Below are 25824 nucleotides of genomic sequence, written 5' to 3'. Positions count from 1 at the left end.
CAAACTACTTCCTTGTATAGCTAAGTCACCAGTCACTGATGATCACCATGACTGATGGGAGTACAGTGCAGAAGAGAAGAGATTGTTCTGCAGAGAGAAGGCTCCAACCTCCTTCAATTTCAATCCAGTATTTTGCATGAAGCACCAGGGACCAGATTTTCCAACAGAAGCTGAGGGCCTGATTTCCAAGACCTCTATACCCAAGATTAGGGTCAGATTTTGGAAAAAGCGCAGCTCCCATTCAGGTATCTCAATGAAGCCCAGATTTTCAATAGTGCTCCGCACACAGCAACTCCCATGTGTGCCAACTCCTCTGATGATGCCTAAGGTTAGCAGCTAGGCAGGGGGTCAGTCAGGACCATAGTTTTGTATTTATATGTACCTTTACAATGGTTTTTAATTATCTGACTGGAATCCACCCTGCTGTGCACACAGCTGGCCTATGGAAATGTATGTTCTCATTTTCACTGTGCACCTCTTTTCCTTGTTATGCTCACTTGTTGTGTCTTGTTATAAATTAGCCTGTAATGTCTTCAGGGCAGGCTCTGTTTTTCCCTGTCTGTACAGTATTTAGTGCAATGAGGGTCCCTGATGGCAGGGCATCGGGATACTATGAGTTATTATTAGAGAGATGCTACTGGTTTTATGCTAGGCATCAAACTGTCCCTAGCTCGTTCACACCAGACCCAAGTTTAAACTAGTCCGTGTTCAGTAGAGTATACCTGGGAGATTCATGCTTAAAAAAAGACCTCTTTGCTCTACTGAAGTTTTGCAGCAGGGAATGTTTATATTTGTTATTCTTAAATCATGCCCCGTTTCTAATTTGCACCTCATACACCCCCACTCATATTGTGAAACTTGGATGCATTTTTTTTTTGCAGACTTAATCAAGCAGTTGATAGCTGCCATTCGCATTTGTTGCCTTCCACGCTGAAATACACTTTGCCAAGAGCTGCTACTATCTGCACACTTGCAAAGGCAACTGCATATTTAGCATGTTCACAGCTCTGGGACTGCAGTAATTAATTGTCCGTCTGGCACACAGGCTTTCAGAGCTTTGCGTTCATTCACTGTCTGTTAAAAAAAGTAAAGGCAGTAATAATAATATATAGGGAAATAGCTCAGCGTAGGCTTATTCCATGCCTGGGCCTCTCTTTAGTTCTGAATCCAGTTGGTCAGGCTCTCAACCTTGGTTACTACATGTCCCAAGGTAAAATGAGGGATCCAAGTCAGTTCCAGATCTGGTTCCTAAATATCTGGGTTTGTATGTGATTTCTTCATCACACTGCTCCCATTGAAATCAATGGCAAAACTCTTACTGACTCCATAGGCGACAGCTTTGGTCACCTAATGAGTTGTGTGATGTGTACGATATGTGCAGTTTGATTTAACACATGTGTATCCCATACCTGAGTGGTGGGACTGACAGCAGCAGCTCAGAGAATATTAAATCTCTATTTTACTAACAGCTTTGAATGGATTCTCTCCTGTCTTATTTATTTTCCCCGTCTATGGGAGATAAAAGATCTACCTCACTATGTAATTTGTATGACTCTACCACCTGGAACAATGCACTGGTTTCTCTTCTCTCTCCCGGCTGCACTCCTTCATCTGTACTGTTCGCTTCTCTTTTCCCAGCTAGGAAAATGTGAAAATAGAAAATCAACTTGCCCAAGCATGCTGGGGTTTATTTGCTTTACCCAATACATTATCTGCAATGCATGCATACATTAGCAGAACTATCCTCTGGACAACCCTTTCTGTATTCCCTCCCACTCTGTGTGTTAAGAAAACACCACAGAGAGAGATGACAACTGTGTGTTGTGCATGTGTGTGTGCACGTACTCACCGCACACAACATACACACATACAGTAGGTATATCTGTGATTATAAGTCCCCCTGGGAAATAACCATTTCCAACTCTCTTTTTCCTGGGACCATGTCACATTTTTGCTCCTCCTCTGAGCTGCAGGTGGACAATCCTAACTATTTCAGGGCAGAAATGGAAAGCTGCCAGATCTAACCCTACAGGAATGGATCTGGGTGGGCAGGGTCCTGTGTTTCTCCCATTTGTTTGCCTGCACCCTAATTTCCTGTCCACCTTTAATTACTCTTTTTCTTCTGCTGCCCACCACCCCCCATCCCCATCCCTGTGATTGTGAATTACTGGGGCGCACACCCACAAACCAGCTCTCTCCCCCTCCTCGCCTTGCACTGAGCTGCCTCTGTTTTCCATCCCCCCTTTTGCATGCTAACTAACCTTCTCACGCCAGCACACGGAGCCTTTGCAGAAGGGGTGGGGGGGAGGTGGGTGCCTGCCTATCTGCTTCGTTTTATCTCCCAGGCTGAGTGATCTGCTTGGGAAATCACTTTCCTTTCACACCCTGCACTGGCTCAGCCAGTCTCTCGCAGACATGCAGCTGGAGAGGAAGATGCTGCTCTCCCTGCCCTGCTGCTGAAGAGAGGGGCGAGCTCTTAACCCTACAGGGGGGCTCTTTGGGAGGGGAGGGGGGGTTGCTCTTTTGCGGACAATCCCACGATCTCCCCCCTCCCGGTCCTGCCAGCGTCCATCTGCCCCTCCCTACCACTAACACCCTCCCCCCCAGCGGGCTGGAGGGGCTGATGCAGCCGATAAGGTAAGCACCAGAGCCGGTGAGGGTGAGGGGAAGGATTGGGGGAGAAGGCACCAACCCCTGAGGTCTGTTCCCTGCAACAGAGGGGCACCCCCGCCCAAGGAATCCCTGTGCACCTTTGCTTGCTTTCTTCTTAACCTGCTTTGGGGTTGCTACCTGGACTGATTCCTGCATGATGTCCCCCCCCCCTTCCCCTCCCTAATTGCTTTTTGATTTGCTTCTTAACCAGGTGCTTCTTTCTGCCTTGGGACCTGTTGAGAATCTGGCGTTCCGTTCTGACCCTCTGTGGAGTTTCTCACTCACATTGTCAATGCTCATTCTGGGCTTTGATTCTTTCTCTTCATTGCATGCTCTGTGTATGGAGAGAGAGACAGCGAGAGAGAGAGAGACGAGTCCTTGTTTTTTTTTGTTTTTGTTTTTCTTTTCTGGTTGCCAGACACCAGACACGCGTCCTTGTGCCAAATTAGTCCGATCTAAATGAAAAAGTGAACTTAATAGCAAAACAAACTGATCAAAACTGAAACATTTTTTTGTAATGGGTGTTTTGCTCCCGGTGCTTAGCTCGCATCCTTATTGCAAAACACAGAAGGATCGATATGTAGATAAGTTTCCTATCTACTATGATTTAAAAATACAGGATGTTTTCCAGATCAAGCTAGTGCGTTTGACAGCTATGCGGGCACTCAGATACCATGGGAATGAGAGCCAAAGAAGTACCGAGAGAGAGAGAGAGAGAGATGGATAGCTATATAGGTAGGCTAAAGCAAACATTACATTCATCTCAGAGGGCTAGATTTTGCTACCTTTACTGGTGATGAGTAATACCTTACTCAACAAAAAGTCCCACTGATTTCAGTGGGTGATAAGGTATTAATCAATGTCAGGATGGCAAAATATAGCCTTGAGTTAGGACATTTTAAAACCACCAACGAGGTTGCAAAACATCCTCTTTAAGTGTTGTTTTCATTCAGGGACTTGCCTGTTGTTATATGTATTCAAAGGAAGCATGTTGTGTTTGCAAGACAGGCGGGTTTTTGTTGTGGTGGTGGTTCTTGAGCAGGAGATGAAAGTTTGGTGTTGTTTTGATGTGATTCTTGATTGCTGCCTGTTGGAGTAATTGTATTGCAATTGCTCAGAGGTAGAATCAATTTCCCCTTTGAGATTTTAATGGGAGTTTGCAAGCTGATGTTATGTCATGTGGTTTAAGGCAGCGTTGGGTTGCATTTATTTTATAAATTGGATATTTTTGCAAACTGTTTCAGGAAACAGCGCCACCTAGCGGGAAGAAACGAGCCTTGAGCTCTATTCCCTGCTCCAAAACGTCTGTTAGTCTATAAGGTGCCACAGGACTCTTTGCTGCTTTTACAGATCCAGACTAACACAGCTACCCCTCTGATACTCATTCACTGGAGAGCGCACATGTGCCTATTCGCTGCTCAAAAAATACAGCCTTCATCCAATTGCATCCTCTGTAGGGAGTATGACGGGTTTGGAGAATCCAGAGGGATAGGGTCCTTGGGATTTTTAGTAGCATCATTTTTGTAGCGATTTATTTTCCTGGGAGATATTCAGGTAGTTTTTAAAAGTTTTTAAAAATGCATAGTGACATCTACTAGACTGTCCTTGGTGTTTCATAACTGAAAGCAGAAATGGCATGGTGTGATGGATCACATTTCTAGGCATCATCTTCAGGAATGCACACTAGACAACCCAAGTGGGATGGTACAGTGTTTCCACATAAAGTCAGAAGTCACCTTAAGGAGCATCTCCTGTAGGCTCCTCCTTGCTCTGTGCCCCTCCTAAGCTCCTACTTTCTCCAGCCACAGCATACTGGTGATCTAGCCTTCAGAAAATCGGTATCTCTTTCCCAGCTGTTCCACAGAAAGGCCTGTTACCTTTTAATGATGAGATCTAGGAGAGGTCCTTAGACATCCTGTTTGGATGGGGAGAGGCGGATTAGACAAATATATTTGTAGGAACTCTTGCAATTTCTAGAGACAAAAGTAGATTTTAGAAGAATCAGGGAAAGAAGAGGCAGAATTATTGTCCAATTATACTAAACTGATTTCTCTCTGTTCTGACAGAAAATCAAAATGGGGTTGAAGATCCCTTCTGTTTATTTTTTGGCAGTTAGAAGTTACCCAGCTTTTCAACTGAGCCACACACATTTCACCAAGAGCCATGAAACTTGCTCACAGACATGACCACCTATTAGTCCAATTGTTGATTAGAGATTCACTCAGATGTGAAATAGATCCAATAGGAATGTTGTTTGGGATTTACTCTGGTAGGAGATGGGGATGAAGGCGGAGCTCCCTGCAGAGAACTAAATATACAGAAGAAGAATTCCAGCCGCTCTTCTAAACATTTCAGAACAAGAAGAGGCTGTATTATGTGATGTGTGAGATTCAAGCCTAGCCCCACAATATGTTGCAAACAAATTAGAGAGAGGAAGGAGTTGAATGTAACCTGTCACATGCAGGGTGGTGGTGGTGAGGTAACATCTTTGATTGGACCAACTTTTGTTGGTGAAAGAGACAAGCTATTGAGCTTACACGAGCTTACTCAGGACCTGAAGAAGAGCTCTGTACAACTTCGAAAGCTCGTCTCTTTCACCAACAGAAGTTGGTCCAATAAAAGATATGACCTCGCCCACTTTGTCTCTCTAATACCCTGGGACCCACACCGCTACCACTACACTGCAAACAAATAGACGTGACAAGCTTTAGTCTATTGAAAATATCCAGCTCATTTTGCTTTCTTTTGCAGGTAGGAATGAAGGATTTCTCATACATTCCTCCTCCCTGCCTAGCTTGATCATTACTGCATTACGAATTGACAAGCCATTATATTTGCACTAGTTGTTTTGGGTGATTACTTCATGTAGCAGTCCCAAAATATCTTTACCCTCCTCATGAGGTTTTGAAAAGTTTAAATGATTTGTAGAGGGCTGTGAGATTCTTGGATGGAAGGTGCTATATAAGAGCAAAGTATCATTTATTGGTGGTGGCATTACAAAATCTTAATAATCCAAAACTAACACCTAACAGTGTCCCTTTAAAGAATCAGGCTACTGAATCCAGGATTCATATAAGCAGATGTATATTTAGATTGCCCAACCACCAAAAACTCAGCTGTTGCAACGAAGAATCCTCTTTGCTCTTTGCCAAGCAACAGTCAGCCTGCATGCTTCTCTTCAAAGCCTCTTTCAGATACCATCTCCTCTGACCTACCCCATTAAGATACTGTAACTACCATGCCCAATGCACTAATGAAGCCTGCAACAGAATACCTTCCCTATTAGTTGCTATACACAGATTTTTCAGTGCAGGAAAACACGTTAGCAGAGCAGCATTTTAAGACACTTATCCAGCAGCTACAAGAGCAACACATAGTAATATAAAGCTGCTACCTAACATCTCAGGGTCTAAATGTTAATGAAGTGGGAGTTACTGCACACATCCACACTTTGAGAGAGACTGCTGTGTAGCGGTAATTAAATGTAGGGTACCGACAGTTCTTGTTTAAAAAATACTGCAGTGTTTTCCATCTAATCACCATCTTGCAAACTCTAAAGGTTTGGATCCTTACGGCAAGAAAGATACAGAGTTGCTGGCTTTTTAAAAAAAGAAGGGAATCCTCCAAAGCACAAGCATTGGCTTGATTTGCATGTTCATTTTAAAATCACTTGTCAATCTTTCTCAGAGCTTCATTGATCCTTTTTCTCTCCAAAGAGTCAATGCCCCCTTCCCTCCCCTTTTCCATCGGCTTTTGGAATTGATCAGGATTGTGTTCTTTAAACCAAATCCCAATACATGTTGTTAGGGCGACAGGACCTCCCAATATTAGAGGCTTTGTCTTATATACACAATTAAACTCCCTTTATTTTCCACACTTGCTGTCTGGGGCACCCTACATGATGTAGAAGCACCTTTCATAGTCAAATTCCTGCAGTGCGAAAGGTCAGAAAAAGCTGCTTGTTCTCTGCAGAGCAGGAGTGAAACACACCGGCCGACCTGAACACATGTAATCCCGGGAACCCTCATGCCTCAATGGCTGTTTTTAGAATTATGTGTATGGCAGTAGCATCAAGAGGCCCCCTCAGAACAGTGCCCCTTGGGTTAGGCGCTATATGAGCATATAGTAAAAAGCAGCCCCTGCCCCAAAGAGCTTAAATTTAAAACGAGACGCAACAAGTCAGCCAAACAAATAGGCAGGGAAGGTGGGGTAACAAGCAAGGCCAATCAGCAAGGGGTGGGCAGTGAGCTAATCTCTATGGTGCCAAAGGGGAGATCCTTCAAAATGGGTATGGGACAAATATGTCCGTTTCAGAGCAGTGTGCTGTCCCCTCTAGTTTTTTGCATTGCGGATAGTCACTGACCTTTGGGGCTGGTCAGAACATGGGATCTTCTCATATGGGAATCTTCTAGATTTTAGGTTGGCCTTAGTCCTAATCAGTTTTGAAATTGATGAATAACTTGGTTATTTTTTACTATTGCCCATCATACATGGTGTGCATGTTTGGCACCAAAACCGTTCACTAGTCCAAATACTCCAGCACTCAGTGTGTTTAGAGACATGTCCATACACACATTATCTCTCTCATCTTAATTCACCTTCATTTGATACCTACACATTTGGGGTTCATTCTAATCACATGGAAACACTGGGAAATTGATAAGTAAGGTCTGAAAATCTCTCATCAGTAGCTGTATAAATGTCCATGTACGTGTAATGTAGATAATACATGAGTATCTGATACCAGACTTGTAAACTACAGGCTTTTACAGCCCTAGATATTAAATGATGGTTTATGAACTGAAATGACACCATGCACTGTTACAAAAGATTATATCATTCTTCTCTTTTGGGGCCCAATTCTTTACTCATTGAAGTTAATCAGAGTTTTGCCATTGGTTTAAATGGGAGCAGAATTGTGCTCTGAAAACTTTGATCCCAGGCTCGCAAAGCACTTGGCAAACATCAGTTGATTAAGTTTCCCAGCCCCTGTGAGGAGGTAACTGAGGCATAGAGCAGTGAAATTACTGTCTTAAGGTGACTAGATACTAAACTGAATGATAAATAAAGTTATAGTGGTTAGATAGATTGGTGGATAGAGGCCACAGTCAGTCAGTTTTTGTGAGATCCAGGAAAAGTTCCCCTACTCTAACCACTAGCTACAGGCAGCAGAAAGTCTTCAAAGGCCCAGTTCTATTTCCATTGGATTCAGTGGCAGCAGAATCAGGTCCATGGGCTTCAAGGGTAGATTTGGCCCCTGTCCTTCGTATTGTAGGAGCCTCGGATTAGCTGATCCCTTTTTAATAACCGAAGAATTAGCACTGAATTCATCCAGGTTGTGAGCCTATGGAAATCAATGGAGTTACATCAGGGATACATTTGGCCCTTAAAGGGTCAGGCAACACTAAATCCAGATCTCACTCCACTGTGTCTACACAGGGTTGGAGTCTCCCCAGGGTGAGTGCTTTGCCATGGGTCCTCCTGTCTTCCATAAGATACATACATGAGAAATCCTGCCTGCTAGCACTGATTTAAATCCCATGGATGCTTTTATTCAGGAGCCAGGGTGTGTTAGCCCTAGCATCCTGTTCTAATTCCAGTTTGCATCACAATATTCTACAACCCTACAATCTCCCAGCAGCCCGCTGGATCGAGGATGCCTCTTTGCTCCCTGTACGGAGCTGTTGTACAGCATTATTGTGTTCTACCTCACAGTGGCTTCGTTTCTGTGGTGGATGAAGTGTTCCCTGTGTGTTGTTCGTAAAAAGCTTAGGAATCCTTTAGAGTGAAAGGTGCAATCTAAAATGTGTGATCCTTGTTGGCAACAGCGTTTAGGCTTTAGGAAGAACAGAAATAAGGCAGAATGCAGTCAGTATCCCCTCCCAATTCATTTCAAAGGTAGACACCCAGATTGTCTCTTTTAGGCAAAGTTCAGATCCCAAATTTTCAAAGCATTTGGGGATGCTAGAGATCCAGGTCTTTGGTTCAACTCATTACAAAGGTAGAGGTCATTTGCAAAATGTGGAACTGGATCCAGAGTGGAATTTCAGAAACATCCATATTTTGGGCCTGTTTAGATCAATGTGTAGTTTTCACCAATGAAAGCGGCTGCCTTCGGTTGTGCACAAACAGCAGTCAAATGTGCAATACCTGATGCAGTTGAGCCTAAATGTGTCCAGGGAGGCGGGGAGGGAAACAGGAAGGTTGCAAATTGGAGTCAGTAGAACCAGATATTTGTTTTGTGGTAGCACAGTTTTCACTGATCTGAAGGCTGAAGCTTCATGCAGGTCCGTTTTTAATCTCTTTCCCTGCTCAGGCTGATCCTGCAGCCCTTCTGCACACAAACCTCCCATTGACTTTAGTGCGCATCCAAGTGTGCAGGCTCCAGGATCAGAACGGCGGGAAATGGTGCTAGTTCAAACTAGCCAACTGCAGCCCTTTTGTGAAGCAGACAAGGCCCCTCGCTCACAACTGTGCTCTTTTGATTCCACACAGAATCACCTTCACCTTTATTCCTAGTACAGCCTGGATAAAAATCCACTGTTTCAGCCATAGGTGTAGTTTGACTTCTATATTTTGGGGGGCAGCTCCAGTTAGACCAATGGCTGCACACGGGGAGGCAAATTCCATGCCTGCCCCAGGCTTGCAGTTTGGAGGGGCAGTACCACTCCCCGCCCCCAACTACACATATGGTTTCAGCCTATGTAGCTGTTTGGAGTATTGGAAACTCAAAACTCCACAACCTCACACAATAGCCAAATGGAGATATCTGATGAATTGGCTTCTCAAAATATGTGATCTTATTGCAACCTCTGCACTTCACCCCAGGCAGGATTTTTTGTTAAAACTGAGGCCTGGTCTACGCTTGTCAAACTAGCTACATCACTCTGGGCAGTGAAAAATGTTGCCATCTCTGAGCTGTACTTAGGTCGAGGTAACCCAACTGTAAACGCAGCTAGGTCGAGGGAAGAATTCTTCCGTCCACATAGCCACTGTTCTTCAGAGAGGCGGATTACCTGCATCCATGGAAAAACCCTTCCCACTGGCACTACAGTGGCATGGAAAGTTAAGATGAATTAACTAAAATTGTGAAGTTAAAGTGCATCAAACCCCTGTGCAGATGCTCTGATTTAGAATTACAGTGGCGTTAGTTCATTGTAGTTTGAACCTGCTTCAAGTAAAGTGTTTTTGCTATAAGCAAAGGAGTGAATTTAAATGAATCTAGTTATATGGTATGATTCTCCTACAGCAGTGTTTCTCAAACTGGGGTCACCGTTTGTGTAGAGAAAGCCCCTGGTGGGCTGGGCCAGTTTGTTTACCTGCCGCATCCTCAGGTTTGGCCAATCGCAGCTCCCACTGGCTGCAGTTCGCTGCTCCTTGCCAATGGGAGCTGCTGGAAGCGACGCGGGCCAAGAGACGTACTGGCTGCCACTTCCAGCAGTTTGAGAAACACTGTCCTACAGAGATATTCTTAAGAGTGGCATTCTTTGGTTTAAGTATCAGAGGGGTAGCCTTGTTAGTTTGGATCTGTAAAAGCAGCAAAGAATCCTGTGGCACCTTATAAACTAACAGATGTATTGGAGCATGAGCTTTCGTGGATGCATCCGACCAAGTGGGTATTCACCCACGAAAGCTCACGTTCCAATACATCTGTTAGTCTATAAGGTGCCACAGGACTCTTTGCTATTCTTTGGTTTAGCCGCCCCTTCCCAAGAGACAAAAACTAAACTGAAGAAAATCATTCTTACTGGAATAAGAGTGTCCACATGGGGGGTTACGCTGGTACAACTAGACCTGTATGACTAAGGCTTGGTCTACATTGGGGAAGGGGAGTGTATCGTGTAAGTTACGTACTCTATATTAATATAATGGGTAAAACTCTCCCAGATAGATAGGGACAAACTGAATGTCAGCAACAACTTCTTGACAGTGAGATCTGTTAGGCTGCAGTATAGTTATCCTACGGAAGTTCTGGAAGAGTATTTGGTTGGCTATTTAACATTGGTCTTGAGAAAACACCAGTAAATGTATGATAGGGATCTGTCTTTCATCGGTTGGGAGCTCGACTAAGTGACTTAATAGAGCGTTTCCATTGCTAACATCTATCAGACTAATGACATGAAGCTATGAAATGTGCTCCATGTGTGTTTCTGAGTCATATGGGCTTACTTCACTCCTGTTAATGCAGCTGTGGAAGAGCGAGCTGGATTCTGTTGTGAAACACGTACGCCCACAGCAAACTGTCAGCTGGTTTCTGATGGCAGAATGCTCATTGCCAGTGACAAGGGGTGACAGTATCCTTTAGTGAACTGAGCACAGGGCTGGGAGCCAGAAACTCCCATGTCCTCTTTCTCTGCCATAGACTCAGTGGGTGACCTTGGCTAAGTTATGTAAGCTCTCAGGCCTAGGTCCCCAATGGGATTTAGGAGCCTAAATCCCTTTGAGGAGCTGGAGTTCCATGCCTCAGTTTCCCCCTTACTACAAGGGAGGTAATGATCCTTCCCTTTCCCTCTGGGGGCTACACTAGTTACCCTTTGTGCAGCCTTTTGAAAACCTAAGTGCTGTGTCAGTGATCAGCATGGTTGCCTCACTAAGTAATCGGCAGATGAAACCCTGCTGGATTTTCAGATCCCAGAGCACTTGCTGGCGGCTAGTAAAAAGACAGTATTTTTTTGGTGACTCGCAAACCAAACTGTGAAATGGCTGGGAGTGAAATCCGGGACCCAGCACTGTCCCTTTTAGTCAGTCCCACTGAAAGTGCAGAAGGAAGCCTGATCCCCAGCCAGGCAGAGCCTGTCCAGCCTAGCCAGTATGTGGGTGTGTTTCTCTTTCCAGAGGGCTGTTCTGGGGGTTAGGGGTTTCTGTGGTTAGTTCTTTAGTGTAACCGGCCTCTCTCTCGCTCGCTCGCTCGTTACTCTAGACTAGTGCATGGAATGAATTAATTCCTCCGCCTCTTTCTTTCTCCCACCCCCCCGCTTCAGGGCGCTGCTTGGCTGTAACAGGAGCCTGCCTGGCCCGGGAGGCGGAGACGCTGGCTCCTGACTGGAGGAAAGGAAGAGCTCAGTAGACATTGGAAGGCAGCGGGGATGATTGATGGTTTGGGCTGTTTTGTAAGGGGGAAAGGAAAGAAGAAGAAGAAAAAAAAAAATCTGTAATTTCAGTGCAGAGGCGACTGGAGGCTGCCAGCAAGGGCTCCCTGCCCTGCGCAGCTCGCTGGGGGTCTGAGGGATTCTTTTCAGTTTCTCTCCTTCCTTTCGATTGATTTATTTTTCTTCTTCCCTCCCTCTCTCTCTCTCTGTCTCTCTCTTTTTTTTTTAAACTCTTCTTCCAGGGAGAGGATAGTGGTTAAAGCTCGAGCTGGATGGATGGGTATGGGGAGAGGGGCAGGATCCACAGCCCTGGGATTCTTCCAAATCCTCCCTGTCTTTCTCTGCATCTTCCCTGCAGGTAAGGAACAGCCCCTTGGGTTGAAGACTTTTCGTGCAAAGCCTTTGCTGTCTGGGGGCCGCTCTGGCTCGCTCCCCCTCTCTGCAACATTCGCCACATGTTTAAAAGCTAGTGGGGCTGGGCTTTCAGCACAAACCCCCTCGTGGTTTTTCTTCTTTCTTGACCTCTGATTCTGCCACTCGCTGGTGCCTACAGAGACCTTGACCCTCCAGGAGGGAGGTGATCCGAGTGGATAAATAAGGAGACGCTAATGCAATCAGAGCATTGTTATTAAGAGGCAGAACTATCTCCCCTGCTGCCGTCTCAGGTTGGCTAGGCTAGGTTTGCCGTGTGCAGTGGAAGAAGGGAAAAAGTGACCAGGGCAATATATACTAAATGCCAGATGGTGCCCATTGACTGGTTGCATGCGCTCAGCTGGTGGGGAACTGCAGAAGTTGGCTTCAAGTCTGAAATGTTCCTTCTGCTTTTAAAAAGCAAGGCAGTGATAAGGGACTGACTTGAGCTGTGATTTGGGAGAGGGAGGTCAGGCTTAGCACTCATACAACCTCTGGCCATCTGAAGGGATGTTTAAATACACAAAGGCATATAGATTGATGGTTACAGTCACTGCAGCTGGACACCAGCGTGATCTCATTTGTTTCAAGGGAGTTGCACTGGGTTAAAACTGGAGTAACACACCAGTGAATCCGACCCAACAGCTTTGGGATGGAAGGGGTCATCACACATTCACTCCTTTCCCGAAACAGCCTGGCCTTGGTTGGGTTTTTAGCACTGCCTTGCCTCCTCTGCTGGGCCATTGCTCAGTTAGAAAACTTCACTTAGCTGGGTTTGAAGATGTTGCTCCTGTCACAGGGGAAAAGCAAGTCAGATGGCCCCGCAAGGGTCTGATTCCCTTTGCCAAAGCCTGGCACCCCCCATGACTGCTTCTCCTGTGCGCACACCTACGTACACTTGCAGCTATTGCTAATCTTTCTGTTTGATAACATTTGAGGGCCACCCTCCGCCTTACCCCGGTCTGTTTGTATTGTGTCAGAAAAGGAGAGAATTTCAGAATTACAGCTGAAAACGCCATCTGTTTCCAATGAATCCCCCATAGTTTTTCACAATGTTTTTGGCAGATCTGTGCAGGCAAATTCCTTCGAGCCGTGCGTGAGTGCTTGTTTTTGTTGGGGGAGGGGAAACCAACTCCACAGAGGCAGATTTGTTCCTTCCAAAACTCTCCAGTTTCTTTACCTCTCTTTTTTTTTCATTTGAGGGGAGGAATAGGGGTGGGAGGAGAAAAAGAAAAGCCCTAAAGTTAAATCTACTGTTTTATTTTGTATAACATTTCTCCCTTTTCTATTGCCCATGCATTTCTTTGGCACTATCTAAATCTCTTAAGCTAAGATGTCTCTAACACATGCAATAAATAAATAAATTAATCACCTCCCTGATACAGTCAAATAAATCCCTTCGTTGAAATATTAGGATCAACATGTCCACCTAGATCTCCCTGGTCACTGGGATGTTTTAGCCCCAAGAGAACTGAACGCAGAGATCCACATTGTGGGGAGTTTTGGATCAGATCTGATACATGTTGCTTAAGTTCTTTACGCAGCCTTGGAGTCAAAGTGCCGGGGCTGAGTTTGCCATGCAAGAAAGAACTTGATATTAGATCTGTGTGTTTGTGTTTGTGTTTTGTTTTTGATTCTCCCCTCAACAGCCAAATATATTTCAAGGAACTGGCAAAACTGGGTAATCAAGACCCACTGTGAATTGCTAAGAGGAGATCGGGCACAAATCTAGAGCATGCTCCGCATTTATTATGCATGTTGTCCCTCGCTCTGCATTTTAATAGGGGTCCAGGAGGCAGGAGGAAGAAAAAGGGGTGTCTGCCCCTGGGTATCCTCCCCCCTTCTCTCCATTCTGCCTCCTGCTAATTCGCATCTCAGCAGCACGTAGGAAAGAGGTGCCATAACCCTGATGGAGTCTTAAAACTGCTTCTAAAAGTTAGAGCCCGTTTTAGAGGGGCCGTGCTGAGCGCTGCTCCCAGCCTGTCTCGACAGAGAGCTCAGTGCCCCACCAAGCCCTGCACTTTTTCTTGATTGTTTGCTTTTAATGAAACCTCAGGCCAGATTCAGATCTCCCGGTGCATTGACCCTAGTGGCTTGCCCTGAGTTCCTCCTCATTTGCACCGTGGGACCGGATTTTCCTCTCACCCCAGCATGGCTCAGGAGTAACCTCATTGTGGAGTTGCACTGGTACAAAACAGCAAGTGGGAGAATCAGACCAAATCCTGACATTTTGTATTCCCTCTTCCCTAAGCAAATCTCCTATGGAGGAGTCTAGGGGCCAGATTTCCCAAGGATCTAGGCTCAATTTGCAAGTGCTCAGCCCTCATTATTAGGGTTTTTGTTTCTAAACGTGCTCGGTATCCGGTAGCTCCTGTTTGCGGCCCTTAGGGTAACGTGTGTGGCACTCAGCACCCTCTGTGCTGAGCTCTTGTTAAAATCCAGCCCTGTATTTCAGGGCCTAAATCTGGCCCTATGAGTTTTGCCTAAGAAGGACTCCTGAGTTTGTCCCCTGTACCACACTCTGTAGGAAGCTGCTGTTGCTTTTGGGTCTAGCTGAGAAGCTCCCCTTGATGAGGTGACCCTGATATTTGCTGTCCCCAAACTGTAATAAACCCTTTTCTCCAAGGAGTGGGAATTAATGCCTCCAATCCATCCAGGCAGTGTGGTTTATTCCAGATAAGGATCCAGCCTATTGGAGGTTTATCAGATAGGTTGATAAATGGCTTTTGTCTTTTAGCGGCAGTGAGGGATGTGATCTCAGCACTAAGCTGAAACTGAGAAGGGAGGCTTAGAGGTTGTTAAAACAACACCTTATAAACCCTTAAAGTGACAGCACTTGGAGTATTCCCAGTCCTGGGGAGATATGGCAGAGTGGCCACAGGGATGGCTCTTATGTGAGGTGTTATAATGGAGAAGAGAGACGGGACTCAAATGTAGGCCTGGAAGTATTTTGGCTGCACGGGTTTCTTGCTGTGCTGAAGCGGGTCTCTTATTTGGAATGGGGAGTTTTGCATGATTGCAGCTGAGAATCATACTGGGGCTAAAAGGAGGTGCCTTGTTTTTAAATGCACATGGTGTGGGCTTTTTTCATGGGAATTGCCTCTCTTTCATTCCAAGCCCCTGGTTAATAGGAACTGGGAGATGTTATGGGGAACTTTAGGTTTATAATAGCAGCAGCTGAGGTTTTCTTCTTCTGTGGCATTAACAGCTGCACCACGTCAGACGTGCACATAAAAGTGATCATGGAGCTATGCAGCCATAAAAACTTATTTACCCGGGGGCTTAGTGGGTTTCTGCACCAACCTGCTGCCTCTGGAGACCTGGGCCGAAATGCTGGGTCAGGCTACAGTGACAAAAAGTTTTAGGGTTTCTCATCCAAATCCCTAAAGGACACATCACTTAAATCACCACACTCTTTAGCACGATTGCGCACAATTGTCAGTCTCGTCTCAGCACAGGCCCAGGACTTGAATAATGGGGGCATTGCTGCGGGTTCGCCTGTAGGTGCATTGGCAGAGCCGAGGGGTTGTCAAGGACTAGAAGAGCAGGGGGATGCTGCAGATTTTCCTCTTTTTTGCTTTGTTGTTTGACAAAGCCGTGGGCAAGTGACCCAGAACTGGACTAGCAGAAGGGGCTGCAAGTCAGGACTGAGGTGCATCAGCAGAGCTGCATGGAGAACCCAAGACTGACATATCAGCCATCGGTTTGCAGGGTGTGTGTGTGTGTCAGGATTGAGGGGTTTTGGCAGCGCAGTGGTGGGAGTGAGAACTGATGGGCACTGACAGAGGGTTTGGGGTTGGAATACATGGGGTGGTGCAGGTCAGGATTGAGTTGCATTGCATCCACACTGGGCCTGTTAGTCCCTTTCTTTCACGAGGACTAAATTCACTCATAAATGCTTTTAAAAGGCTTTGTAACCTACAATTGACAAATATTGTAATTAAGAGCAGGAGTCCCATAACTGGGCCGTTATTATTTTTGTGTGTGTGTGTGTGTGAACTGTAATAACAATAACGGGGATTTCAGTTGTAACCTCAAGATTTCTTTGCACTCAAGCGCAATCTTGCTCACAAAATCACCGCTCCACCCGCAGAAGATTCTGTAGCGAGGAGGGAGAATTGAATTATGTCCAATTGCAAAACCAGATGCCATCCCTTCGATGAAGTCATAGGGTTTTTACTGCAAAAGAACAAGCTGGCTCCCTGTGCACAAGTAGCCACCGAAGTGCAGACTGAGCAGCTCTGTCTAATGTCCTGCACATGGCTACAGGGAGCTGCACTTGGGGAGGGAGAATGCAAGTCTCTACAGAGGCGAGGCCCAGTCTTGATCCCATGGTAGTTTTGCCATTTATTTTCGTAGGTGCCAGATTGGGCCCTGAATGTGTGGTCTTATCTGGGGAGTAGGACAGATAATGCGTTTCACTTGAGTCATGACTGTTCTACGGAATAACCCACCAGGAAGGGGGCTCTGTGGCGTAAGCCTCCTGTTAGATATTGGCTTCCTGGCCTCTTTTGAGTGCAATTGGCTTCAGTTGCCAAAGCCCTACAGTTATCTGGCCTAGGTTCTGAGAAACCCATCTTTCCTCCTCCTCTCCCCGCCCCCCGACCATGGCTGTGAGGTCATGTGACATCCCCTACATGCCCGTGGGGTTCAGTGGCTGGTGCATGTGGCAGGGTGTTCCTGCTGGAGGGCCCCAGACTCTGGAATTTGCTCCCCACAGCGCTCTTACACAGCTGAGTTTGCTGACCTTTATGGCACAACACAAAACCCGTCTCTCTTCACAGGCGTTTGCCAGGGGCAGGGATGGATGAATGAGCAGGGAGTGGAGAGTCGGGGGGATACATTTGGGTTTGATTTTTTTCATTTCTTTTCTGACATTTAGAACTTGCGCCCAGCGGCTCCAGCATTGGGCACCTTTTAGAAAAAAAAATAGTGAATATCAGGGACTGGGATCTAGGTGGGCCATTAGTGTATGGAGGGTTTATGGATTTCGTGCATCACTTCCATTGCAGTTTGAGTTGGATAGAACAAGTTGAGTATCAGCTCGGTTGGTGGTGTGAGCATGGGGATGTATAGGGCAGCGTGGGGAAGTGAGAAACAGTGTACCTGTGAACAGATCTACATAAAAGATTTGTTCCTCACCCTCATCAGACTGTAGCGAGAGGCTACAGTGCGAGACACAGGGCCGTATGTGTGTTTGTGTGAATTTCCCCTAGGTTGTGTGAGGTTCTAGCTGACATCTGTGAAAGTCAGGCAGCTGACTCTCCACGCCCTGCACTCAAATCAACGCCTCTAATTGAAATGCTGCAATTCTTGGCAGGCCGTTTAATTGTGTAAATTTGCCTTGTTCAGATTTATGTGCTTGGGGCTTTTCTCTGTCTCCTCATTTTTGTATCTCATTTAGCCCAGTGTTGAAGGGTTGAAATTTCAGAAGAAAGTGGTGGGGGCAGATTATTTCTAGAGAAAACACACACCTCTCATGCAAAGCGCTTTCTCACAGCAACCTTCATGGCACTGTCTGCACAGAGGATCTGCTAACCAGGCCTGGCTACAGTCATACAGCTGTGGTGAGGGGTTGTGCCTGTAACACAGTCTGAACAGAACAAGGCCTGGGAAAAACATTGTTGGTGTGGAAACAACCACGGCTTAGCTGTGAGCCTGAGCCTCATGGAGAAAGGTCTGACGCCTGGCTCATCCCAATGACATATCAAACTCAGAGATGGGAAGATGGATATTGTAAGTGACTCTGGAATCCCACCTTAAAAGTGAAGAGCAAAGGACCCGCAATGGCCAAATGATCTAAGAGCCCAAGCAGCTGGTAGAGCCTAAATGGATTTGTCTGCTTCTTTCTGATGGAGCTGGATACAAAGTCCCATCGAGGAGGGCGCTGAGTCTCCTGGTTAGAGGAGGGGACTAGGAGTTGGAAAACTTTGCTGTGAATTCCCCACTCTGTCACTGAGTGACCGTGGGCGGTCATTTCACTGCTCTAGGCCTCAGTTTTCTCACCTACAAACAGTGCTTTGCCCATCTTTATTAAGCAGTCGAGATCTTGGGTGACCTGTTAATGTTGTGAAAGCAGCCCGTCCTTCCCTTCCTTGCCAAGCAAGCCTGGCTTTCAAGATCTCCTGCTTGCTGTGATGACACACCAGTATTCTTGGCCACTGTTTCTCACCCATAGATCTAAGTTTCACTAACACTATTTTACAGGTGAGGAAACTGAGGCACGGGGCCTTATCTATAGTGAGTCAGCGGTGGACCAAGGAATAGAAGGCAGCCTCTTGGACACCAGGCTGCCTTCATTTAGTTGTTAGCAGTATCTGTTGCAAGAGAAACACTGAACCCTGATCCCGAGTCTCAAGAAGTTTAACAGTGAAGGAGGGTGGATCTGTGGCTCTTTGTGGCTTCATATGTAAACACCCCAGTTAGAGATCTCATTTCTTTGGAACACCTATTTCCAAGCTGTGACATTCACCTTTTCGAGCTTTGCCCGTAATTCTTGGAGCAGCATCTCACACATCTGGGAGCATCTACCCTGCATCTGAGAGTGAGCCTCCTTACCTGGGTAGACAAGATTCACACCAACGGGGCTTAAGCTCACCCGACACCATGGGCTTGAGAGCTGCAAGACCTACACTGCTATTTTTAGCATGCTAGCTCCAGACCTGTTAACACCAGTCTGCCTACCCAGGTTGGGAAACTCGCTTCCAGCTGCTGTGGGGACTAGTGAAGATCTCCCTGGCTTTGATTAATGGCTGTCCCCTTTCCATGCAGGGGTCAGAGGCGAAAGCTTCTCCTGGCTGCAGGAGAAAACCTTGCTATGCTTTAGTAGGACATTTGTAGGGGAGGAGAAATGTTTGCTTCCTTGCAAGGCATTCTGGATCCATGGCCGACTGATTCTCTGAACACAAAAAGCAAAGCGACAAAAACAATCCAAGGCTCTTCTTGTAGCATCTGTTGCCAGAGAAGTCCCTGACTGCATTTTTCCACCTCTGTTGCCCCATGATTTTGTGATGTCAAGGGAGGAGGAACTCTCCAGTGGGAAATAAAAGGGAGAGGACGAGGGACAGGGGCTCCGATATCCACTCACTTGAATGACAGATGTTGGAAATGAAATAATAGCCCAGTCAGGTTTTTTGGTCCTGTCAGCCTTGAGAAATCTCTTTTCCATGCTCTCCAGCACAGATACAGGTAGGGACGATGACTGGGTTAAAAAGGAGATTGCATGGATGAACATTGCTCTCCGTTACACCAGCAGACGTTTGGAGCAATTCCATCAAAGTGCATTTACCTTGAAATCTTGCATTTCCTCCAGATTTAAGCTGGTGTAAAGGAGGGCAGAATCCGGCCCATAATGCAGAGTGTCCTCTTTCAAAATGACCCCCCACCCTCCATTCCCTCAAAAATGAGCACTGCCACTTTAAGAGAGTCAGGTTTATTTTCCCCCTTCAGTATCTCCCCACCTCCCACTCCAATGCAGCTGAAACCTGATCTAATCCCTTTGCACATGGGTAATTTATTGGTCTATTGGGTTTTTTCTTGCTGGCAAATTGCATTGTCTTTCTTCCTGGGTTGAGACTTGGGAGCAGTTTGCTGCATTCCTGCAGGGACTTTCTCAGGACAGATCTTTCACACCCCCTCTGAGCTCAGTCAAATCAGTTTTATTGGGCCTCTTTGTTATGCAAACAAGGCAATAATAATCAGGCTATTATTCTGCAAGATTGTGCTTGATTAACAGTTCAAAGGAGGTCGCTGGAAGAAACTAATGCTGCCATGATGCACAAATCCTTTCACACAGCCTGGGTCAGATGGCCACTGGGCTCTTCTTCACTGCATGGTTCCTCCCCCTCCTGCTGCTGAAACATAGCTGGACTCTATTCAAGGGACGCCATCAATCAGTCAAGCTGGTGGGATGGAGGTTTTTGTTTTCTCTGTCAACTTTCTCCATACATCACAGAACAGGCAGTTATGGGCTTATTTCTATCAGCAGCATGACGGACCGCAGGTATACATGCACAGAGAGTAATTACACATAATATACCCAGTACATGTTGTACACACACCGCCTTCACCGTACACACACACACAACACAAAGTAGACGCACAAACAGGCATTCACACTAAGTGCAGATTCTGACTGGTTGGGTATGCAAACACAACATGAGATTATTACAGTAGTTATTAATACACCACTACCTTGATATAACGCCACCCGATATAACACAAATTTGGATATAACGCGGTAAAGCAGTGCTCCACGGGGTGGGGCTGTGCACTCCGGTGGATCAAAACAAGTTCAGTATAACACGGTTTCACCTATAAGGTGGTAAGATTTTTTGGCTCCCAAGGACAGCGTTATATCAAGGTAGAGGTGTATGTATTCTGGCTAAGAGAGGTGAAAACATTATTTACGTATTTTACCATATCCTCTAGTCCCAACCTTTTCCTCCTACTCATGTACATATATATACACACACGCACACACATAGGCTATTCCTTGCCCCCTCGATGCATCTCTCCGCCCCCACCAAAAGACAACAACCGCTGCATTTCTCATTCAGTTTCTTCTTCCAGAAGGAGAACCAGGGAAAAGTCACTGTAGGTGTTTGGTATGGAATGATCTGCTGGGATGAGGGTTTCTTGCTGGGACTTGTAACTAAGGTTATGTATAGGCACTACAATGGCAGCACTGGACTATGCCACGGTAATGAGATACTTCCAACCTCAGTCTAGCCACAGCTACTGCCAGGGTTAGGTCAGCTTAACTGTGGTGCTCATGGGTGGCTAACTTTTAATTGTAGACCGGGCTCATTAGTTTGTCTTTGGATTCCCTGAAGTCTTGGTGGAACTGATCTTGCTCTGTGACTTTTCAAATAGCAGCTTATATGTTGTTCCTCTCCCCTCTCTCTCTACCCCCGTCCCCATGTGTCTCTCTGTGTGTAGGAAGAATGAACTGGGAATATGAAAACATACAAGTCACATTTTTCAAACCTGAAGTTAGTTTCCTTAATTCCTAGGTAGGCACCTGTACGTTAGTGACCTGATTTTCACATGGGCTGAGCACCCAAAATCCCAGGCATACAGCATCTTTGAAATCTAGGCCCTCAGATCTGAGAAGTATGGCCATAGGTAATAGAGTGTTTTGATACGTACTCCAATAAAAGTTCATACTGAATGTGAGTCTTACACACAGACACATTTACACACTAGCATATATACAATTAATTTATGGATAAATGCTTCAAAAGCACCTAAATGACTTAGGAGCCTATGTCCCATTTTCAAAAGTAGCCTAAGTCAAAAAGAATTGGAAGTTCTCAGTGATGAGAAGAAATGTGATATAATTGGTATTACTGAAATCTAGGTGGGAAGATTCACATGACTGGAATGCTAAAATCACCTGTCTCTAATGTGTGGAAAGCAAAGTTGTGTTGTTATGAGAAGACATGGGAGTCATGCTGGAGGCCTCATGCAGCCTGTAGTAAATTATCATTTGAGTTTCTAAAAATTATAGATGATGTTTTTTTGATACCAAAGGTATTGCACCCAACTCTATTTTGGACCTTATTATGATGGATAAAGATGCATTTTAAAGAAATCCATGCAATAATATATAGGGCAGTGTTTCCCAAACTTGGGATGCTGCCAGGGGCTTTCCCTATACAAGCGGCATCCCAGGTTTGGGAAACACTGGTATAGGGCTAGGCCCATTACGAGATGGAGATGGTAAAATTGGTATTAATGATACAGAAAAGTGTTCAGTAACTATTTCTGTTCTGTATTTGGAAAGAAACAGGAGGATGTACTCATCAGATGAAGATGATGAAGTACTTTTTAGTCCGTCCAGGAGGATGTTAAACAACTTCTACTAGTGATAAACATTTTTAAATTTGCAGGCCTGGATAATTTGCACCCAAGAGTCTTAAAAGAATTGCCTGAGGAGATGTCTGGCCCATGGATGTTAATTTTTAATAGATCTTAGAATACCAGGGAAATTCCAAAAAACCATAAGTGTGTTAATGTTGTGCCAATATTCAAAAAGGGCAAGCAAGATGGCCCAGATAACTATAAGTCGGTTAGCCTCACCTCAATCCCAGGCAAAATAATGGGAAAGCTTATATGGAATTTAAGTGATAAAGAATTAAAGAATAGGAATAGAATTAACACCAGTCAACATGGTTTTATTAAAAAAAGTTAGGTCTTGTCAGACAACCTGATTTTATTGTTTGATGAGATTACAAATTTGACTGATAAAGAAAATTACATAGCTGTAGTAGACTTAGATTTTTGTAAGGCATTTGACTTAGTACCGCATGATATTATTAAAAGATTAGCATTATACAATATCAATAAAGCACATACTAAATGGACTGAAAACAGGCTAACAGACAGCTCATACAAATTAGTTGTCAATGGGGATTTGTCATCAATTGGGAGTATTTCTGGTGGGTTTCTGTAGGGATTGTTATTAGACCAGACATTATTTAACGTTTTCTCACTGATCTGGAAATAAATATAAAATCACTTCTGATAAAATTTGTGAATGACATAAAGTGGTAAATAATAACCATAGGACAGTCATACAGAGGATTTGGGATCATATGACAAGCAACTGAACATGAGGTCCCAGGGCTAGTGTGATCCTTGGATCTATACACAAGGGTGCAGTGAGTAAATATAAAGGGATAACAGATTTTTTGGTTTGCTGGCAATTCTGAAAAAAAAATAAATCATTTTGGATAGAACCAAAACCAACATTTTTGAAATTTTTGGCAAGTTATAAAAGTCAGGAAAAAATTATTTTGGGTCAAACAAAATGTTTCATCTAAACCAGAACAAAACATTTTGTTCTGATTTTAAGCACTTTGAATTCTTTTCAAATTAAAAGAAATTTCAAATAAAAAAAAAATTGAAAGTTTCATTTAAAAAATGTCAAAATGAAATGGTTCCAGATTTTTCTTTTTCTATCAAAAACAATGCAGCAAAATCACCACAAATTCACAAAATGTTTTGGTGACACCAGATCTGCCTTTTTTCCCCCAAAAAAGTTTTGGTCAAAAAATTGCCCCAGTAATGAGTAAAAGTAGGGAAGACCTTTTACCTCTGCATACGGCACTGGCGAGACCGAGAGTGGAATGCTGCATCCGCTGCTGGTATCTATATTTTAAAAAGGACATCAAAAAATTGGAGAGGGGCAGAAAAGACAAAAATGATCTGAGGGCTGGAGAAAACACCTTATTGTGAGAGACTTAAAGAGCTCAGTCTATCTAGCTTATCAGAAAGGAGATTAAGAGTTGACTTAATTACGGTATAAATATAAGTACCTTCCTGGGGAGAAAATACCAGGTACTAAAATGACTCAGTAATCTAGCAGAGAAAGGCCTAACAAGAACCAAGGGCCAGAAGCTGAAGCCTAACAAATTTCAACTGGAAATAAGGTGCAGATTTTTAACAGTGCAGGTGATTAACCATTGGAACAAATGGCCAAGGGAAGTGGTGCAATCCTTCTGGAATATATACTTGAACCAGACATAAGTTACTGGATTCAATACAGGGGTAACTGGGTTAAATTCTATGGCCTGTGATGTACAGGAGGCCACATTTGATGATCTAATGATCCCTGCCAGCCTTAAGATCGGTAGATTTGGATTGGTTACTTGAACTCTTGCACATCCATTAGCCTTCATTTTAAACTCCCACATTCCAGGGCCTGTTTTTTCAGCACCCTACAGAGTCCCAGTTGAGGAGGGCTAGTCAGGATTCCTTGGGGAATCCATGAATGTCACCCCGGATACAGACAGATGGGTCACTGTTGAGCAGTGAGACTATCAGTTTTCCAAAGGCCATGGGCTCCCAGATCTTTACATAGCATGGACCATATCTTGAGACAGATAAAGTCTCAAGGACCCTCCTCCCCTGTCATTCTTGATCACAGTGCCAAGGAGCAGGCCCCCGGGCATGGGATGTGGGGGCACATAGGTGGGCAGGCTGTGAAGTGTCACCCAGGTCCAAGCCCCCGGGGCAAGGCCTGTGCCCAGAATTCCTGCACTCAGGCAACTTGCTACGTGCGTCTCTGAGGGTACGTCTTCACTACCTGCCATATCGGCGGGTAGCAGTCGATTGCTCGGGGATCGATATATCGCGTCTCATCTAGACGCGATATATCGATCCCCGAACGCGCTTATATCGATTCCGTAACTCCACCAACCCGAACGGAGTTGTGGAAACGACAGGGGGAGCCGCGGACATCGATCCCGCGCCGTGAGGACGGTGAGTAATTCTATCTTAGATACTTTGACTTCAGCTACGTTATTCACGTAGCTGAAGTTGCGTATCTAAGATCGATTTTCCCCCGTAGTGTAGACCAGCCCTGAATGATAGCAGCAGAGGGGCTTGTTTCCGTGCTCAGTCATCTGCGGTTGAAAAACAGATCCATTGTGAGGAGATGGAAAATAGATTATATGAAATTGAATAAACATAGTTTCTTGGCTTCTGTTCAAATGAGTTTTTGCTTTTATACCAAAGCCTCTGCCATAGGAGACGTGAGGAGAAGCATATGGGGGGAGCGGGAAGGGTTTCTGTCTTTTTCCTGCATAGTTCTGCTTGCTGGGTTCCTCGGTCCTGACACGTGTCTTGCTGGGGAGGGAGGGGAGAGGTGAGTCACGCAGGTGTTTGTGTGAGCTCCAGGTGTCAGACAATCACACCATTGAACAGATCGGATAGGGAGGTGCAGACTGGGGGGTGGGAAGGCTTTGCCAAGGCCACAAACAACCTACTTGAGACTCCCGGTTATTCAGTGCCCTGTGAAATCGAATTGACCATGCCGTCTTTATCTGCTGGCAGGGGAGAGATTAGGTAGGAAGGGCCACCTCCCTGGCTTGCTTCAGGTGCAAACCCAGAGTGAGATGGGCTGCCTTTTCCATAATGGAGGTGCCGTCCCAGGCGGTGTATCGCCTGTAAATGGGAGAACTGCATGTGAAAATATTTCTTCTGCGTTTGTCCTTACACACAGACACAGAGAGAGACACACAGTGCAGTCCTGCTCCTTAGCCACCTGGCTTTGGAAATCTGGCCTTATATGGGGCCCTGCATTAAACAGCAAATCAGAACATTTTGCCAAAACCCAAATGATAAGATCTTTAAGAAAAAAGCTCCCCCTAAAGGCCAAGGGAAGGAATGGAACAGGCTTTTCCTTTTCTGTTTCTTTTCTTTTTTTTCCCAAGTACCTTATAAAGTAATGAGTTAGATGCCAGCCATGTGTAGCCCTCCTGTGCTCAATGATTACGTGCATATGGCCATAGCTATTACAGCCCTGGGGTAGGGCCGCCCAGAGGATTCAGGGGGGCTGGACCGCCGCTGAATTGCCGCCAAAGACCCAGAGCGGAAGAAGCTCCGGGGGCCCAGGCCCCGCGAGAGTTTTCTGGGGCCCCCGGAACAAGTGAAGGACACCGCTCCAGGGGCCCTGAAAAACTCTTGTGAGGGTCCCTGGGGGGCCTGGGGTAAATTGCCCCACTTGCCCCCCCCCGGGCAGCCCTGCCCTGCAGTGCTGAGAGAGCAGCCCTGAGGCGATTGCTCTGAGTGCCCCATGATCCTTAGCTGCCACCCAGCAAGTTCTGAGAGAGGGGCAGAGAGGAGCTCAGTTTAATGTCTCAAAAGGAGGACGGCACCTGTGATG

At 45.5% G+C, this 25824-nt stretch overlaps 2 protein-coding genes across 2 annotated transcripts in view; both read left to right on the top strand.

Annotated features, from left to right (window-relative positions):
* Nucleotides 1–25824, top strand: part of LOC127058035 (F-actin-capping protein subunit alpha-2-like) — a 348126-nt gene that overhangs the window by 57532 nt on the left and 264770 nt on the right. The window lies entirely within an intron of this gene.
* RGMA (repulsive guidance molecule BMP co-receptor a) overlaps nt 2344–25824 on the top strand; it is a 35967-nt gene continuing 12486 nt past the window's right edge. Inside the window, exons 1-2 of the mRNA XM_050967412.1 lie at nt 2344–2637; nt 11984–12099. Coding sequence (XP_050823369.1) covers nt 2624–2637; nt 11984–12099 — 130 coding nt within the window. The 5' untranslated portion in view covers nt 2344–2623. The remainder of the gene's footprint in view (nt 2638–11983; nt 12100–25824) is intronic.

The sequence above is a fragment of the Gopherus flavomarginatus genome, chromosome 9 (genome assembly GCF_025201925.1).
Source record: "Gopherus flavomarginatus isolate rGopFla2 chromosome 9, rGopFla2.mat.asm, whole genome shotgun sequence".
NCBI lineage: Eukaryota > Metazoa > Chordata > Testudines > Testudinidae > Gopherus > Gopherus flavomarginatus.
This window is presented reverse-complemented; position numbering and strand designations above follow the sequence as displayed.